Here is a 20,312-nt window from a genome sequence, read left to right as displayed (position 1 = left end):
GGACAGAAAAGCAGGGGGGTAGAGCAGTGGGGCAGATGTGAAAGGAGGTGTACTGGCGGGACAGATGAGCAGGGGGTTACAGTGGTGGGGCAGGAGAGCAGGGGGAACAGAGGTGAGACAGAAGAGCAGGGGGGTACAGAGGGGAGACAAATGTACAGGAGGTACATTGGTGGGTCAGATGAGAAAGTGGGTTACAGTGGTGGGACAGAAGAGCAAGGGGGTACAGTGGTGGGACAGAAAAGCAAGGGGGTACAGTGGTGGGACAGAAGAGCAAGGGGGTACAGTGGTGGGACAGATGTACAGGAGGTACAATGGTGGGAGGGATGAGAAGGGGGTTCAGCGGTGGGACAGAAAAGCAGTGGGGTACAGTGTTGGGGCAGAGGAGCAAGGAGGTAAGTTCAGCGTTAGGACAGATGAGAAGATGGTTCAGCAGTGAGACAGAAGAGCACGGGGGTATGGTGGTGGAGCAGATGTGCAGGGAGGTACAGTGGTGGGGCAGATGAGAAAGGGGGTACATTGGTGGGGCAGATGAGCAGGGGGTTACGGTGGTGGGACAGAAGAGCAGGGTGGTAGAGTGATGGGACAGAAGAGCAGGGTGGTACAGTGGTGGTACAGCAGAGCAAGGGGGTACAATGGTGGGGCAGATTGCAGGAGGTATGAGAAGGGGGTTCAGCGGTGGGACAGAAAAGCAGGGGGGTACAGTGATGGGGCAGATGAGCAGGGGATTACAGTGGTGGGACAGAAGAGCAGGGGGGGTTCAGTGTTTGGCCAGATGAGAAGGAGGTTACAGGGGTGGGAAAGATGAGAAGGGGGTTCAGTGTTGGGGCAGAGGAGAAAGGAGGTACATTGGTGGGACAGATGAGCAGGGGGTTACAGCGGTGGGGCAGAGGAGCAGGGGGTACAGAGGTGGGGCAAATGTACAGAGGAGAAAGGGGTACATCAGTGGAACACATGAGCAGGGGGTTACAGTTGTGGGGCAGAAGAGCAGGGGGTACAGTGGTGGGACAGATGTGCAGGAGGTACAGTGGTGGGGCAGATGAGAAAGAGGGCTACAGTGGTTGGGCAGATGAGCAGATAAGTTCAGTGTTAGGACAGATGAGAAGATGGTTCAGAAGAGCATGGGGGCACGGCAGTGGAGCACATGTGCAGGGGGGTATAGCGGTGGGGCAGATGAGAAAGGGGGAACATTGGTGGGGCAGATGAGCAGGGGGTTACAGTGGTGGGACAGAAGAGCAGGTTGGTACAGTGGTGGGACAGAAGAAGAGCAGGGTGGGACAGTGGTGGGACAGAAGAGCAGGGGGGACAGTGGTGGGGCAGATGTGCAGGGGGTTACAGTGGTGGGGCAGATGTGCAGGGGGTTACAGTGGTGGGGCAGATGAGCAGGGGGTTACAGTGGTGGGGCTGATGTGCAGGGTAGTACAGTGATGGGGCAGATGTGCAGGGGGTTACAGTGGTGGGACAGATGAGCAGGGGGTTACAGTGGTGGGGCAGATGAGAAAGGGGGTACATTGGTGGGGCAGATAAGCAGGGGGTTACAGTGGTGGGGCAGATGAGCAGGGAGTTACAGTGGTGGGGCAGATGAGCAGAGGGTTACAGTGGTGGGGCGGATGAGCAGGGGGTTACAGTGGTGGGGTGGATGAGCAGGGGGGTAACAGTGGTGGGGCAGATGAGCAGGGGGTTACAGTGGTGGGGCAGATGAGCAGGGGGTTACAGTGGTGGGCAGATGAGCAGGGGGTAACAGTGGTGGGGCAGATGAGCAGGGGGTTACAGTGGTGGGGCAGATGTGCAGGGGGTTACAGTGGTGGGGCAGATGAGCAGGGGGTTACAGTGGTGGGGCTGATGTGCAGGGTAGTACAGTGATGGGGCAGATGTGCAGGGGGTTACAGTGGTGGGACAGATGAGCAGGGGGTTACAGTGGTGGGGCAGATGAGAAAGGGAGTACATTGGTGGGGCAGATAAGCAGGGGGTTACAGTGGTGGGGCAGATGAGCAGGGAGTTACAGTGGTAGGGCAGATGAGCAGAGGGTTACAGTGGTGGGGCAGATGAGCAGAGGGTTACAGTGGTGGGGCGGATGAGCAGGGGGTTACAGTGGTGGGGTGGATGAGCAGGGGGTTACAGTGGTGGGGCGGATGAGCAGGGGGGTAACAGTGGTGGGGCAGATGAGCAGGGGGTTACAGTGGTGGGGCAGATGAGCAGGGGGTTACAGTGGTGGGCAGATGAGCAGGGGGTAACAGTGGTGGGGCAGATGAGCAGGGGGTTACAGTGGTGGGCAGATGAGCAGGGGGTAACAGTGGTGGGGCAGATGTGCAGGGTGGTACAGTGGTGGGACAGATAAGCAGGGGGGTACAGTGATGAAAGAGATTTCCGGGGGGGACAGTGATCTGAGGGGTGAAGGTGCATGAATTGGGGCTCATCTGAGGTATGGAGTTGCAGGAATTGGGGATGATCTGAGGCGTGAGAGTGCAGGATGTTAATTTCTCACTACTAAAGTAGTTTATAGCATTTACTTTATAAAAAATCCTTTTCGTGATTGAGAGTGTGAAGTTGACATTTTTTTTTATAAAATCGGCACGCTCAATTTCTTTGAAAACATTTTTCGGCACACTGTGCTCAAAAGGTTGCCTACCCCTGTTGTAGATACATGTTGCTAATGAGCAGCAGAGAGGAAACATGCCGCCTAATGTAGCCACGGCTCTGCTCTCTGAAGAAAGATGGGCTAAGAGTCCATGCACTCATGTGACTGCTGATAAAGGGAAAAAATGGTATACAGCTGCTTTTTTTTCTTTTTTAGAAGAATCAATTATTATATGAGAGATAGCAATAGTGTTTCAATGTAATTGCTTGCTTTTTGATATGACTTTACATATACTGTATACGAGGCATCTTTCACATGGGCAAAAAACACATAACATGCATTGTTATTTATGGAGCAATGCAGACAGGTACATAAAGATTTCTAATGCAGCGATGCGTTCAGAGCCACAAGCAAGATCTTATGAATAAATATCAGAAATATATTACATCTGTGTGCAAGAGGCATTCATGTTATAGGCATTGTAATTGACAAATTCGGGAGGCTTAAGTGCAGGAGGTCTGACCCCTTTGTATTGTATCTTCTTACACCTAGACAAGACTCGCTCCTTGTGTCTCTCAGAGGCCTGTGTTTCTGTAGCTGGCCGTATACTCGATTCCCTGGACAGAGACATAGAACCATGTCAGGACTTCTACCAGTATGCTTGTGGAGGATGGATGAAGAGGAACCCTCTACCTGATGGCCGGTCAAGATGGAACACCTTCAACAGCATCTGGGATCAAAACCAAGCGGTGTTAAAACATATACTTGGTAAGAAAGATAATGGTGGAAAGAAGGGATAAGTGAAGGGAAGGGATCGGAAAGATGATAAAATAGCATAGTTGCCAACATTGAAAAAAAAATATGTGGGACACTTTTTTGGCTGTAGGCGGAGCCGATCAATAATTAGGAGGCGGGGCATTCGTTTGTGGGCGTGGCCTAGCAAAAATTAATAGCTGCGGCGCGCGGAGCGCGCCGCGGCGAAAAATGGGCGTGTCTTACGTGGAAAGTGGGCGTGTCTTGCGTGGAACGTGGGCGTGTCTTGCGTGGAAAGTGGGCGTGGCTTAAATTGGCGTGGCTCAAGAGGGTGTGGTTAAAGTCTGAGATGAATGAGGGATGGAGAGGGAGAGGGAAAGGGGGAGAGAGGAATGACGGGACAGCAGCCCCAGGTCCTACACAACAATAGAAATATGTGTATTCTAGAAAGTTTAACAATCAGCAGATAAAGATACTCCAAACACCTGGTGTTAACGCTTCAATCATCCCGGCACCATGATTGTTATGGTGTCAGGATGATTGAAGCGCATTATTTCTATTATTACATTGTAATATAAAATTAAATCATTCAACTCACCATAATGCCGAATCAGTGGGATCCCTGAGCGTGTCACTAGCCACGTCGCCTGCCACCAGCAGAGTCTGTCCTTGCATCAGGTGCCCCCGCCAGAGTCTTTCCTTGCATCAGGTGCCCCCGCCAGTGCAGCCCCCCCTCAGTTAGTGCAGCCCCCCCTCAGTGCAGCCCCCCCTCAGTTAGTGCAGCCCCCCCTCAGTTAGTGCAGCCCCCCCTCAGTTAGTGCAGCCCCCCTCAGTGCAGCCCCCCTCAGTTAATGCAGCCCCCCTTCAGTTAGTGCAGCCCCCCTCAGTTAGTGCAGCCCCCCCCTCAGTTAATGCAGCCCCCCCCTCAGTTAATGCAGCCCCCCTTCAGTTAGTGCAGCCCCCCCCTCAGTTAGTGCAGCCCCCCCCTCAGTGCAGCCCCCCTTCAGTTAGTGCAGCCCCCCCTCAGTTAGTGCAGCCCCCCCCTCAGTGCAGCCCCCCTTCAGTTAGTGCAGCCCCCCCCTCAGTTAGTGCAGCCCCCCTTCAGTTAGTGCAGCCCCCCCCTCAGTGCAGCCCCCCCCTCAGTGCAGCCCCCCTTCAGTTAGTGCAGCCCCCCCTCAGTTAGTGCAGCCCCCCCTCAGTTAGTGCAGCCCCCCCCTCAGTGCAGCCCCCCTTCAGTTAGTGCAGCCTCCCCTCAGTGCAGCCCCCTCAGTTAGTGCAGCCTCCCCCCAGTTAGTGCAGCCTCCCCACCTCAGTTAGTGCAGCTCCCCCCCCCCTCAGTGCAGCCTCCCCCCCCTCAGTTAGTGCAGCCTCCCCCCCCCTCAGTGCAGCCCCCCCTCAGTTAGTGCAGCCTCCCCCCCTCAATGCAGCCCGGCCCCCGCTCAGTGGAGGAGCGACCGGTGTTCTGCCGAGAAAGTTCCCCTCGGCAATGGCGGACCCCCTGTACTGCGCAGGCGCAGCGCTTGCGCAGTACGGGGCTGGGGAACTTTCAGGAAGACACGGCGCCGCTCGCTTCAGTGGAGAGAGGAGGGGCCGTGCAGCCAAAGAAGCCGCTTCATTGGCTGCACGGATCGAGCCCCCTTCCCCTCTCCACTCAACACTAGAGGCAGCTAGAGCGGCGGCGCCGGCCGCCATTTTTCTGGAGCCCGCTGCTCCAAAAAAAAAAAAAAAAAAAAAAAAAAAAACAACATTCCCGATTTTCCTTATGGAAAATCCCGATTCGGGACACTCTCCAATTCGGGACAAGGTCCCAAAATCGGGATTGTCCCGGGAAAATCGGGACTGTTGGCAACTATGAAATAGCAATCAAGTAAAAGTTGCAACATTAAATGTCTAGAAATGCATATTTGCACAAACTGTTGAGTATTCCATGATTCTAGGTATCAACAGATGAAATGGCCTGGTCTTAAATGAAAATGTGTGTTGTTTGGTTGGGTGCCTGCAGGTGGGTGGGGTCTGCCATAGGTATACAAATGTTTATTTTATCATTTTACTGTGACTGACATAAAATGTTATATGTTGCAGAGAATGCTACATTTAACTCTAGCAGTGAGGCAGAGATGAAGACACAGCGGTTCTACCTGTCTTGCCTCAAAGAACAGAAAATTGAGGAGCTGAAAGAAAAACCCCTCACTGACCTGATAAAGAAGGTGAAAATGCTAACAATCTCTTGTTAAAATAGATCAAAATCTTAACTGAGTGACATTTAATTTGCATAAAAGTAAAATAATTGTACCATGTAAGGGTAGGGTGCTGGGGTGGTTGTCATGTCCTCCATGTTTCCCTCTTTGTTGAGCGCCAAGCAAGGGTGACATGAGAGGTCTACCCCGGGGTGGGTTCTTCTGGGCTACGCTAGGCACCTGACAGGAAGTGCATTGACAGGATCACCAAGTATTATCTTAGTAAAAGTTGCATATTTAAAAAGAATGAAAATTAAAATTAAAAATTAAAAAGTTTTGAAATTACAATAATGTAGAACTATAGGCAAAACTTTTTTTTTTTTTCATTCTGGATAGAGTAAAGGAAGCTTATAACCCCTGCCAGCATTTTTTTATCTGTGTTGCAAGGGGAAATTTAAAGTGATACTAAAGTCTTGTGTTTTTTGTCTAAAAATAACAAACATGTTATACTTGCCTGCTCTGTGCAGTGGTTTTGCACAGAGCAGCCCTGATCCTCCTCTTCTCTGGTCCCTTCTGGCCACTCCCTCCTGCCGAGTGCACCCACAGCAAGCAGCTCGCTATAGCCAAGTCACAGCTCCCTGTGTCCATTCAGACATGGAGCCGTGGCCCTGCCACCTCTCTCTCCTCATTGGCTCACTGACTTTGATTGACAGAAACGGGAGCCAATGGCACCGTGTGTCTAAGCCAATCAGGAGGGAAAGTCCTGGACAGCTGAGTCTCTTGTGCAACATCACTGGATCGAGAAGGGGCTCAGGTAAGTATTAGGGGGGCATCTGTGCACAGAATGTTTTTTATCCTAATGCAGCATTAAGATCAAAAAAAGGTTTACCTTTTGTTATTTTTTAACTTGTTACTTAAACTTAGGAGATTTTAGTGTTTTTTTACATCTATTTTAATAACCCCATCCTTTCAATGTGCATAGATTTGTTTGTCGAATACAGTACAATATGAGTCACTGCACCAAATCCAGTGTCATGTTTTAGACATTTAAATCTTTGAATATACCCTTCATTTAGGGGACACCAACGTCTTACTCATGAATAACAACATTAATTAGAAAAGCTCTACTAAGGCTCCATGCACACTGGGCTTTAAAAAACATCTGTTCTCTTGGCAGTAAAAAACGCTCATATAGAGCATTTTTTTTACAAAGTTTAGATGAGTTTAGGAGGGTTTTAGGTTTTTTTCTGCCAGTAAGCGCCAATCATAAATGCAAACCAGAAGGGGTTTTTTTTCCTCCCTCTAAACATTGAGCTCAAAATATGCCTGTAATTGTCCTAATGTGCATGGACACATAGGATAACATTGAGCTGCTTCTACAGGCAAAACACAAATCTCCTGTAGAAGCAAAGTTTTTTAAGCCAATGATTGTAGATGTGACTACAGTATCCAATCAAGAAATACATTCTTACTCATGTTGAGGAAATAACAAGTTAGACTGTAAAGTGTGTATTAATAAAAACACATAGTAACTTACATGTAGGTAAACAAGGAAGGGTACATCTGTGGGTAAAAGCTCTGTGGGGCATCCATCATGCTGGTCAGTAGAAGGTATGCTGTCTCAGCTGTCTCGGCCGCTCCACTGGCCACTTGGACTTTAGTACTATAGGATCTGTTTCAGTACCAGCGCCACATGTATATTTGTTTGTGGCAGATTTTAAAACTGCCCTTATGCCGCTAAATAAAAAAAAAAGCAATGTCTCAGATTATAAGCATTGCTTGTTATTATTTTGTCACATTTCTGACGTGTTAGAGCAGGATTTCTCAGCATGGATTTCACAGAACTGGGTTTCAGGAGAAGTCCCCGGGGCATTGCTGGCCACCGTTGCAGCGTATTTTTATCAACCCAACAGTGGCTTTAGTGTGCTTGAGGTATCGCTCATTCGAGTACTAAATACCTCTAGGTGGATTAATATTAGCAAAATGGTACTCGTTGAGCTCCGGCTCTTGATGTCACCACACTGAGCCAGCGGGTCAGATATTGCAGACACCAGATACTACCATCTTTTTCCTTCACACAGAAAACAAGCTGCCAAGATATTATCTTCCTCTTTTCAGCTTTTCCCCTTTGATTCCATTTTCTAGCTTCACATAGTCCAACATGGTTGAAGAGTTTGTATTTCAATATTGCTGTGACTTGAAGAAGGCAGCCTATCTTACAAAAGCATATCCGTAAAACTTATTTGAATAGAAACTGGAGAAAATGAACTGAAACAGTTTTCCACCACAACCAATTCATTGTTTCTAGGGCAGGTTAAAATGTGAAAGCCAGTTTTCAGTTCATTAGTGGATATTGAACTGAACACCAATGCAGAGTTAGTTAATTATATTCCTCATTAATGTAACATGCAGTGGCGTTGCTATGGGGGTGTGGCCCGCACTGGGTGACACCCGCCAGAGGGGTGACACCGGGGGCCGAAGCCCCGAGGGCTTTCATACTGGAGCGGTGCGCTTGCAGGACGGGAAAAAAAGTCCTCACTCAGTCAGGCTAATGTCCCCCAGTGAGCCAGAGTTGGTTGGCGGAGCTGGGGGTGTGGCTGCCTCCTCCACTCCTCCCACAGACTCCTTCACTATGGCTGATCCTGCAGCTCAAGGAGATAAAGCTAGGACACAGCTGCCCCGCCCAACTGCCCGGGTGTTCATATGCAGGCATGAAGCATGCTGTAAGTTACTGCAGTGCACAGTGTCACTAAATAGAGTCCTAACCTGCCTATGCCACCCCAACCTGCCCTGTGCCACCTTAACTTTCCCTATAGCACCTAACCTGCCCTGTGCCACACCAGCCTGCCCTATGCCACACTAACCTGCCCTATACCACCCTAGCCTGACCTGTGCCATTCCAACCTGCCCTATTCCACACTAACTTGCCCTGTGCCACCCTAATTTGCCCTATACCACCCCAACCTGCCCTGTGCCACCCCAGCCTGCCCTATGCCACACTAAAACCCTATACCACCCTAGCCTGCCCTGTGCCACTCCAACCTGCCCTATGCCACACTAACTTGCCCTACACCACCCCAACTTGCTCCGTGCCATTCCAACTTACCCTATACCACCCAACCTGTCCTGTGCCACCCTAACTTGCCCTATACCACCACAACCTACCCTGTGCCACCCCAGCCTGCCCTGTACCACCCCGATCTGCCCTATGCCACCCCAACCTGCCCTGTGCCACCCTAACTTGCCCTATACCACCCCAACCTGCCCTATGCCACTCTAACTTGCCCTATACCACCCCAACCTGCCCCATGCCACCCTAAACTGCCCTATACCACCTCAAACTGCCACTATACCACCCTATATTACCCTAACCTGCCACTATACCACCCTATACTATCATTTACAGGGGTGCGCCCCGTGACCGTGCAATGCCTGCAGGGTGCTAGGCAGCCTAGACAGGAGGGGGGAGGGGGGCGGCGACACCATGTTTTACCGCACCAGGTGATACCAACCCTAGTGACGCCACTGGTAACATGGGCTGTAGATCAGAGAATTATTTCAGGGGTTCTCCGGGACCTCAATTTTGTTTTTGAGCCTAGGTTCACATTGGAGCGGGATTGAAATCATGCGAGTTCAGCTGAACTTGCACAATTTCATACACCCGCATGTCAATCCAACGTCAGGGGCGACTTCAGAGACATCCGTGCGGGTTCCTGAAGAGATGTCTATGGAAATCTCACCCGAAGTCACCAAAAGTAGTACAGAAACTACTGTGGGAACAGATTCGGATGGTGCCGTTGCCGGCATTTGTTGCCGATTTGGCATGCGATTTGACATGTCAAATCGCATGCCAAATTGCATCAATGTGAACCTAGGCTCAGGGGAAGGTATAAAGGTTGAAAAAAGCTGTTCCAGAGGGTTATAACTAGCACAACAGGCACTCCTTATCACAAGCTCTTCCAATATCTTCCTGGAAGTGCAGCTGATCAGTCACTTTACTTGGAAGACAACTGTGAAATCAGGTGGGAACTAACAAGGGTTGCAACGCTCTGCAGACTTGTGCAAGGATGGCCAAATATCCCCTTGTCCATTATTATTAGGGGTACATATGCCCAACTTTGTAAATCTGATGTATCAACAACATGACAATAAAAAATGCACCTGACAATTAAACAGGAATCCTAATTTATGCCATGTTGGTTTCAAACAATACTAATGTGCCAAAATGACCACATTACAATGTATATTTTGTTGAAAGAAAAATACACTACAAAGTGAAGAGAATAAACAGTACCCAAAAAATTGATAACTGCAATTTCGATACCCTAAAGTTATTAAATGTATTCACGATCATACCACTGATGTTTTAATGGTGTGTGTGAGAGCTTTATTATAGTCAGTAAAAGGTTTCTGCTACTATGTTAGGAATTTATACCAGGATGGGGTTCACCAATGAGTAAAGGCCTGAAAAATACAATTTACACATATTGGCTATTTGTATTGCATGTAGGGCTAATGTTATTGGTAAACAGAATAGATTCTAAAACTGTACTTTCAGGACACTTTTAAACTGGAACTTCAGTCAAAACTTTTTTTTTTTTTGGATAGGGCAGTGAAGAGTTAAATGTACTGCATACTTGTTCCAGGTCAATGACACAAAGTACTAAAACAAAAGGGTCAGGCTTCATGCACACTGGACGTTAAACTAATGTTATAAAAACACCAGTAGCTTTGCAGTGAGTCTTTCAACGTTTTTTAACGTTTTTGCAACAATGTTTTTCCACGTTAGCGTTTTTTTTTTTATTTGTTTTTTTCAATGGATCAAAAACGTTAAAAACACTGGTGAGCCACGTTTTTGAGCGTTTATTGATGTTTTTTGTGGTCAGAAAATTTTCGATTGCGATTTTTTGGCGATCAGAAAACAGCCCATAAACTTCACTGCTGATAAAAGTTCAAAAACGTCTATGTGTGCATGGACACATAGAATAACATAAAGTGGAGTTTATGGGCTGTTAAAAAAAACGCCCAAACTCCAAAAAACGGCCATTTATGAGCTCCAGTGTTCATGGAGCCTTACAGTTACAGCCAAGCAATTTGCTTTTTTAAGATGTAGGGCTCAGCAATAGCAGCATCTATGTTTTTTCTAATAACAGGTTTCCTGTAAGTCTGGAAGGTCTGCTGTCAAGGCAAACCAAGGCCAACAATTTACCATACTGTATGTTGTATGCACATACAGTATCTCACAAAAGTGAGTACACCCCTCGCATTTTTGTAAATATTTTATCTTTTCATGTGACAGCACTGAAGAAATTACACTTTGCTACAATGTAAAGTAGTGAGTGTACAGCTTGTATAACAGTGTAAATTTGCTGTCCCTTCAAAATAACTCAACACACAGCCATTAATGTCTAAACCACTGGCAACAAAAGTGAGTACACGCCTAAGTGAAAATGTCCAAATTGGGCCCAATTAGCCATTTTCCCTCCCTCGGTGTCATGTGACTCGTTAGTGTTACAAGGTGTGAATGGGGAGCAGGTGTGTTAAATTTGTTGTTATCACTCTCACTCTCTCATACTGGTCACTGGAAGTTCAACATGGCACCTCAAGGCAAAGAACTTTCTGAGGATCTGAAAAAAAGAATTGTTGCTCTACATAAAGATGGCCTGGGCTTTAAGAAGATTGTCAAGACCCTGAAACTGAGCTGCAGCATGGTGGCCAAGACCATACAGCGGTTTAACAGGACAGGATCCACTCAGAACAGGCCTTGCCATGGTCGACCAAAGAAGTTGAGTGCTCATGCTCTATCCAGAGGTTGTCTTTGGGAAATAGACGTATGAGTGCTGCCAGCGTTGCTGCAGAGGTTGAAGGAGTGGGGATCAGCCTGTCAGTGCTCGGACCATACGCCGCACACTGCATGAAATTGGTCTGCATGGCTGTCATCCCAGAAGGAAGCCTCTTCCAAAGATCATGCACAAGGAAGCCTGCAAACAGTTTGCTGAAGATAAGCACACTAAGGACATGGATTACTGGAACCATGTCCTGTGGTCTGATGAGACCAAGATAAGCTTATTTGGTTCAGATAGTGTCAAGCGTGTGGGGTGGCAAACAGGTGAGGAGTACAAGGACAAGTGTCTTGCCTACAGTCAAGCATGGTGGTGGGAGTGTCATGGTCTGGGGCTGCATGAGTGCTGCTGGCACTGGGGAGCTACAGTTCACTGAGGGAACCATGAATGCCAACATGTACTGTGACATACTGAAGCAGAGCATGATCCCCTCCCTTCGGAGACTGGGCCGCAGGGCAGTATTCCAACATGATAATGGCCCCAAACACACCTCCAAGACGACCACTGCCTTGCTAAAGAAGCTGAGTGTAAAGGTGATGGACTAGCCAAGCATGTCTCCAGACCTAAACTCTATTGAGCATCTGTGGGGCATCCTCAAATGGAAAGTGGAGGAGTGCAAGGTCTCTAACATCCACCAGCTCTGTGATGTCGTCATGGAGGAGTGGAAGAGGACTCCAGTGGCAGCCTGTGAAGCTCTGGTGAACTCCATGCCCAAGAGGGTTAAAGCAGTGCTGGAAAATAATGGTGGCCACACAAAATATTGACACCTTGGGCCCAATTTGTACATTTTCACTTAGGGGTGTACTCAATTTTGTTGCTATCGGTTTAGACATTAATGGCTGTGTGTTGAGTTTTTTTGAGGGGACAGCAAATTTACACTGTTATACAATCTGTACAATCACTACTTTACATTGTAGCAAAGTGTCATTTCTTCAGTGTTGTCACATGAAAAGATATAATAAAATATTTACAAAAATGTGAGGGGTGTACTCACTTTTGTGAGATACTGTATATGCGACACACAATATATAAAACTTGTGAATATGAAAGTCTCTTCTAATAAACAGAGCTTGGTGTTGAGCTTTATGTGCAATGTGGTAGTAAACAGAAAATACAGATTACTCATGAACTGTTAGATCTAGGATCACCCATAGCTTTGAACATAGTAAAGGTTTCCATATCTGCTGCTACACATCCATATCTCGGGTTTAATCATTATATATGTGTTTTTGAATCCTAGACGTTAAAACTGGAAAACTAGAACCCAGATAGCAAGCAATTGTGCTGGAAATTCGAAAATGACTTGCTAAGCTATTGTAGACTTGCCAGACTTCACAAGTTCGTAGCACAATTGCAGCATGTCCGCATTGCATGACTCCAGATCATCTTTCTTTGCAAGCATTCTGCAAGGCTGCTGCAAGTTCTGGTTGAGTTATGTTGTGCAATAGTCATCCCACCACAGGGGTCACTGTGGCTGAATTTTCATGCTGTAGACTTGCAAAGCTCTTGCTGTAGACTCACCACTGCAACTTTTCTAACAAATTAGAAAACTGTCAACTAGAATTTGTGCTTCATGTGCTCTGCAAGTGTACAACTTGCCAGTGAAAATGTGCAGCAAGATAACAGACTTACAATTCAACACAGCCACAAATTTGTGACAAGTTATCCTTGCTATCTGGGTAACTTCTTGCTGCATCTCTAGGACAGGAAGTGAAGTTAAAAGAGATTGTAACCCTAGAAAAAAAAAGATCCTGTTTCTTCAAAGCATGTTAAACAGCATAGTGCTTGTGCGGTGTCAATTGTCCCTTTCTATGCTGTAAAATACCTTGTTGATCCTGCCTGTTCCTGTGTCCTCTTATGTGAACTGACCATGGTAATCACGGTTGTGATCCATGATACTATGGTCAGTTTACATGCCTCTATCATCCCACTCTCTGCTCTTTGCTGTGAGTCTCTCCCTCTCCCCCTCCCCTCCTGCCGCTATTTTGTGTGGCAGTAAAGTCAGTGATTACAATTACTGCCAGCCCCTCTGTTATAACAAGCTATACTACACAGTGTATGTGTTTTTTTTTTTTTTAAATTATGCAGCTAAATACCTAATTTCACATTGCCGCTGTGGGGTCACGTGACCTTCCAGCTGATGTCAGAGGGGAATCTCAGCTCCTTCAGGTCAGGAAAAGAGAGTAGTGGGTTGTCACATGACCACACAGCGGCACTCTGAAATAAGGTATTTAGCTGCATAATTTAAAAAAAAGCACATACACTGTGCAACATAGCTTGTTATAACAGAGGGGCTGGCAGTTACGACATTTACAACCACTTTAAATCTCCCGGACTGGACACAAAGATAAAATAAAAAAACCTGACTAGGTCTTTACCATTCCCTGTTCTATCTAAAGCTAACAAAAAAGAATTGGCTTTGCATAAATTTGAATATTCTTGGAATATATTATGTAGCTTTAGCGGCTATCATTGACAGTGTTATCCAACTTGTTTTTGCATTGTATCCTAATACCCCAAATTCCTTGTTTTGCACTCCAGTACTTCTGTAGACCATTGTAGTAGCTTTGTCATAATTCTGTTAGTAACAAAAAAACATTTTTCTGTTAAGGTTGGTGGATGGAATATCTCAGGTACCTGGAGAGGGGATAACTTTATGGCTGTGCTGAAGACTGTCTCAGGGACGTACCGGGCGACGCCATTCTTCAGCGTCTTTGTAAGCGCGGACTCCAAGAGCTCAAATAGCAACATTATACAGGTATTAGCATTAGACTAGACAGTAAATATATATACAATATACAATAGAACAATATAACTATATCATGTGGATTCATGTTTTTGGCACATAGAAATAGTTGTCCTACTTAGGGGGCTATTTAAAATGAAAAACAGATACTGGTATACACAATCCGACAGACACCGCAATGTTTACTCAGCACTGCTCCTACAATTTACATAACATTTATAAATGAGATGTATAGAACCACACAATCTTGTCAGTGAGCCCTCGTTCACACCGGTGCGATTTGTCATGTGATTTGGAACTAACTCACTTTCCGGCAATGGAACCGTTTATATCGCCTCATGTCGCAGCGATTATGAAAAAGGTTCACGTGCTACTTTTTTTCAGATTTTATTGCGACTGGCATAGACTTCTGTTAACCACTTCAGCCCCAGAAGGATATACCCACTTCCTGACCAGGTCATTTTTTGTGATACAGCACTGCGTTGTTTTAACTGACAATTGAGCGGTCGTGCGACTGTGTACCCAAATAAAATTGATGTCCTTTTTCCCCACAAATAGAGCTTTCTTTTTGTGGTATTTGATCACCTCTGCGTGTCCAATCACAGCAGGAGCTGCGCTCTGGCGGCGCGCAAGCGCTCTCTACACTGCGTGCACAAAATCACATACAGGTACGTGATTTTGCGCAGCCGGGCTGCCCTGCTGCAGTATATGCACGGTGGGCGGTCCGGAAGCAGTTAAATTAAGTCGCAAGCCGCAATGAAATTGGCAGTGCAAATCACACTGATTTGCGGCTTTGAAATCAGTCTGAAGTGCGATTTCAAAGCCGCACCTAAGTGAACCAAATCTAAAGCTCCATACACACAGGCGGAATGTCGGGAAGCAACGACTGGTTCCATAAAAAATGGGCCGTCATTCGATCCATGTGTATGTCGGTCTGTCGGACGTGCATGCTGGAAAACCAGCAACCAACCGACTCCTGATCAGCGCTCTCCGCCAATGGCAGAGAGTGCTGATCGGAGTGCATTTGATGGTGGGGGGGGGGGGCGTCCCCCTGTCAGAACACAACAGCTCAACGGGGGAGATCACTGAACTAACCTTGCATGGTTAGTACAGTGTCTCCAACCGGAGCTGTCAGGTTTTTTTCGTGCAACCCAGCGGAAAAAAAACTGTAGCGTGTACCTGGCTTTAATAGCAAAGGTCACAGGTTAAATAAAGAAATAGTGAAGGAAGCTGCAACCCACTAAACAGTAATTGATACATAGATAAGAGCAGACAGTGAAACCTTTATGGAGTCATTTATCCTCAAAGATCACAGTGAAAGTAATGTATTCATTTTGTAATCCAGACAGATATAGAGAATTTTTTTTTTTTTTTTTTTTTAAGTTTAGGACATTCCCCAAAAATATATTAAAAAAAATTGATACAAAACTTTATTATACAAAATGATTTCAAAATAACATATAAATTGTTAGAAAGTTTTAAGAACTTTCTTTAACTGTTTAACAATGTAGTCCTATGAATTAGATATACAGTATTTGTGATTTTGAAATCATTTTGTAAAATGTTGTAATAAAGTTTTTATATTAAAGCGGTTGTATACCCGCAGAAAAAAAATTGAAATGTAAAAAAAAAACAAAAAAAAAAAACCCTGTAAGGCAAAATGCATAATGAGCTAGTATGCACCGCATACTAGCTTATTATGAAATACTTACCTTAGAATGAGGTATCAGCATCTAATCCCGGTCCACGCCGAGGGAGCTGACATTTTGCCCTTGGTGTGTCTTCGCGGCTCCGGCACTGTAACCGTACAGGTTTAGGAGATATTCATTTTACCTACAGGTAAGCCTTATTATAGCCTTACCTGTAGGTAAAAATTTAAAACAATGGGTATACAACCGCTTTAAAGATTTTTGTTTATTTTTGAGGAATGTCCTAAGTGTTTTCTAAAAGTTTTCCTATATCATATTTAACCTCAAAGTCTGGGCATTCGTATTTGTATTGCTGTGTTTTTTGCTTATTAGAATTACAATGAAAGAGCCATAATTACTTCCCATTTTGGAAGTTTGTAATCCAGCTCAATTTACCCATTCTCCAACAGTGATTCAGCAGCCTTTTGGGCACTTTCATGAGTGGCCGGGGCAGTAAAAACAGGTGATAGTGTTACAGGTTTACCACCTCCTGGCCATGCACCCACATTTTTAGCACCTTCAGTAGTGCCTACTGAAAGCCTGTCACCTGCTACCATACCAGCCTCCAAAAAGCGGTCCACCAAAATGGTAAAAAAAATAGTTGCTTGTGGAATTGTTAAAATGCATGTAAGTTTATTTTTTGGCTCTGTACCATTGGAAAGATTTCTCTGAAAATCCTGAAAAAGCTCTAAAAAATGCATAGGTATGAACCAGGGTTTAGAGGAGAATTCCCTCTACAGATTATCTCTCATTTCCTGTTGCATCCCTGGTTCATATCTATGCATTTTTTAGAGCTTTTTCAGTTTTGAAGACAACTACACTACAGTCCATTTAACATGGTTTCCCATGGGTCACGTTGATATCTGTGCATTTTATGGAAGGGGCCAGGGACTTTTTTCTCTTTTTGGTTCCATAGACTTCAATGGATCAAAATGTGTATTGAAAAACATAAAATGCACCTGGAATATGCAACCTGCAACCTGCATAGGTGTGAACCAAGTCTTAGACAGTTGTCATTGGAATAAGTGTCTCCACTGGAAGATTTCCCCTCTATTTGTGTTCTGGTAACAACTATACCTGACTAATGATCTATATAAAGACTGAAAGCAGACAAATGTATAGGTGAAAACCCAAAAAAAAACATTTTTAATTGTATGATTATTATTGTTATTAGTCTATATACATATGGGGGTTGATTTACTAAAGGCAAAAAGAGTGTGCACTTTGGAAAGTGCAGTTGCACACTGCAAGAGCAATTGCTACAGTGACTTTCATCAACCAATCATGTGCAAGCAAAAATGCTGTTTTTTTTATTTTCCTTGCATGTGATTGTGTATTCTTTGCAAAGTGAAGCTTTACCCCATTTACTAAGCTCTGGCGCAGCTGCACTTGCAGAGTGCAATTGCACTTTCCAAGGTGCACAGTCTATTGGCCTTTGGTAAATCAACCCCATAGAGTCAGACTGTGACAAAGCTCTTTACAGTTACATGTATTACCTTTTTACTTCAAATTGCTTTCTACCACAGGTGGACCAGTCTGGACTCTTCCTTCCATCAAGAGATTATTATTTGAATAAGACAACTAATGGAAAGGTTAGTGAGTATGTTCTCTCCTAGCTGGGGTCCAAAGACTTTTGAATGATACATAGCTGTTGACACTGCTAGTTTTTTTGTGACTTAGCATAAAGACATGTGTTCATTTTAAAGGATATTTTTTTTCAAGTCCACTTTAATAGAAAAGCTGGCATGTGGGAACCTTTAAAATAAGTAGTCACAGCATATTTACTGTTTTAATAACTTTTATTTGAACCACTTGAATACCGGGCACTTTCCTCCCTTCCTGCCCAGGACAATTTTCAGCTTTCAGCACTGTCACATTTTGAATGACAATTGCGCGGTCATGCAACACTGTACTCAAACTACATTTTTATCATTTTCTTCCTACAAATAGAGCTTTCTTTTGGTGGCATTTGATCACCTCTAGGTTTTTTTTTTTTTTTTGCGCTAAACAAACTAAAAAAGACCAACATTTTTGAAAAAAAAAAGTTTTTTTTCGTTTCTGTTATAAAATTTTGTTTTCCCCTTCACTGACGGGCACTGATGAGGCTGCACTGATGGGCACTGCTGAGTTGCCACTGATAAGGTGGCACTGATGGGCACTGATGAGGAGGCACTGATATATAGAATTGATGGGCACTGATATGCAGCACTGATGGGCACTGATAGGTGGCACTGAAGGGCTCTGATAGGTGGCACTGATGGGCATTGATAGGCGTCACTGTTGGGCACATATAGGCGGCACTGATGGGCACTGACAGGCGGCACTGATGGGCACTGACAGGTGGCACTGATGGGCACTAATAGATGGCACTGATGATGAGGTACTGACAGTCATTACTGATGAGCACTGATTGGTATCTGTGAAGGGCACTAACAGGCGTTACTGATGGGCACTGATTGGCACTTTGATGGGCACTGATTGGCACATTGATGGGCACTGATTGCCATATTGGTGGGCACTGACTTGCACTTTGGTGGACACTAACTGGAAGCTGATGGGCAATGATTGGCAGATGTGGTGGGCACCTCTGATGGGGGGCTGAGCTGATAATCAATGCGCCGATTATCAACACAGACCCTCCCTCTGACAGGAGAGCCGCCGATCAGCTCTCCTGTCACCGGAAACCGAGTAAAGCCGTTTACCGGCACTTCCTGATCACGTGGTAAAGAACCTACGTCATAGGCTGTTTACCACGATCAGAGATGCGGTGTGTCAGAAAAATCAGAAATTCGAAAAAAATCAGAAATTCGGAAACCCAAAAATGTGAAAATCTGAAATAATTACTAACTAATAATAACTTAACTATTACTAACTATTAAATTATAGGTATTGGAATTTCCTTTCAAATTTGGCTGTTAGTGAACGTAACGAGTACGAATTTATACAAAGTTACAAATTATCCAAAATAATGAATGCTGCATCTAAACAAATGGAACGGAACACATTAATACTAAATAATAATAATAATAAAATGTTTTTATTATTGTAATTTATTATTATTCATTTGTTACGTTCCATTCGTTTAGATACAGCATTCGTTATTTCAGATAATTCGTAACTTTGGATAAATTCGTATTCATTATGTTCACCACAGCCAAATCTGAAAGGAAATTCCAATACCTATAATTTAATAGCTATTAATAGTTAAATTTTTATTAATTAGTTATTATTTCAGATTTTCGAATTTTCGGGTTTTTGAATTTTCGAATTTCATCATTTTTTCAAATTTTCTGATTTTTTGAATGTATGCATTTTTATCGAATATACAAATTTTCAAATATTCGCATTTACGAGTATTCAGAAAAGTTTGTTAAACAGGTTTTAGTTAATTTGGTTATTTCCAAATTAACAAATTTGTCAAAGTTTGTTAAGAAATGAATTCGGAACAAAACAAATTGCACATGTCTAGTGTCTTCTATTGCTGGATATGTATCTTTAAGAGCCCTTGCACACTGGGGCGGTTTGCAGGCGCTATTGCGCTAATAATAGCGCCTGCAAACCGCCCCGAAAGTGCCGCTGCTTTCATTCCAGTGTGAAAGCCCCGAGGGCTTGCACACTGGAGCGATGCGCTGGGAGGACGGTAAAAAAAGTCCTGCTAGCAGCATCTTCGGAGCGGTGAAGGAGCGGTGTGTATACCGCTCCTTTACCGCTCCTGCCCATTGAAATCAATGGGACGGCGCGGCTATACCGCCGGCAAAGCGCCTCTGCAGAGGCGCTTTGCGGTGGTATTTAACCCTTTCTCGGCCGCTAGTGGGGGGTAAAACCGCCCCGCTAGCGGCCGCATACCGACGGTAAAACGCCGCTAATAATAGCGGCGTTTTACCGCCGACGCCGCCCCCCGCCCCAGTGTGCAAGGGCTCTAAAATCCTGAAAAGGTCTGCTTATACATAGACTGGTTTCTCATAAAACCTTTGTTACATGTTTGATCCAAACTTGGCCCAATCTGAAATCATAAATCTGTAGTTAAATTGTTATGGCTGCTATGTCTTAATAAACAGTGTTGTTTGTACCATGCTTGTTCTGTTATTTTACATAAACCTAAAGTGTTACTAAACCCACAGCAGTAAAATCAGTCTGTACATGCAGTAAAGGTAAAGCATGCTTGTTATACTCACTGTGGAACCTAAGGGGTTAATCGTCTGCATTGTGTAAAAAGGCTGTTTCTCTTCTAATCACCTCCTTCTTTCACTGTCTCCAAAAAATACCTGATATTTACAGAGCCAGGGGACAGGCTGCACATGCTCAGTTTGGTGTGTATTGCTAGAGAGTTTTTTTTTTTCCTTGGGAGAGTGCATTTGATCAGCATAGGGCCAATTAGCACTGTCCAGACAGTGCATTCTCATTGGACAATCGTAGGAGAATGAAAACTCCTCCTACAAGCTTTAACCAAACACTGATAAAAGTGACAAGACTGCTCTAACTGCTGATGAGAAAAGGTATTTAGCAGTTTATATTTCTAAAATAATTGTA

General features: G+C 45.0%; 1 protein-coding gene across 2 annotated transcripts in view; it reads left to right on the top strand.

Annotated features, from left to right (window-relative positions):
* ECE2 (endothelin converting enzyme 2) overlaps positions 1-20,312 on the top strand; it is a 135,409-nt gene that overhangs the window by 66,707 nt on the left and 48,390 nt on the right. For both annotated transcript variants that reach the window (XM_073626597.1, XM_073626596.1), the window contains exons 4-7: positions 3,128-3,343; positions 5,411-5,535; positions 13,960-14,106; positions 17,309-17,374. In XM_073626597.1, coding sequence (XP_073482698.1) covers positions 3,128-3,343; positions 5,411-5,535; positions 13,960-14,106; positions 17,309-17,374 — 554 coding nt within the window. The remainder of the gene's footprint in view (positions 1-3,127; positions 3,344-5,410; positions 5,536-13,959; positions 14,107-17,308; positions 17,375-20,312) is intronic.

This window comes from Aquarana catesbeiana, linkage group LG04 (genome assembly GCF_042186555.1).
Source record: "Aquarana catesbeiana isolate 2022-GZ linkage group LG04, ASM4218655v1, whole genome shotgun sequence".
In the NCBI taxonomy this organism is placed as follows: Eukaryota; Metazoa; Chordata; class Amphibia; order Anura; family Ranidae; genus Aquarana; species Aquarana catesbeiana.
The sequence above is the reverse complement of the archived record's forward strand: the minus strand, read 5'-3'. Positions and strand labels throughout refer to the sequence as shown.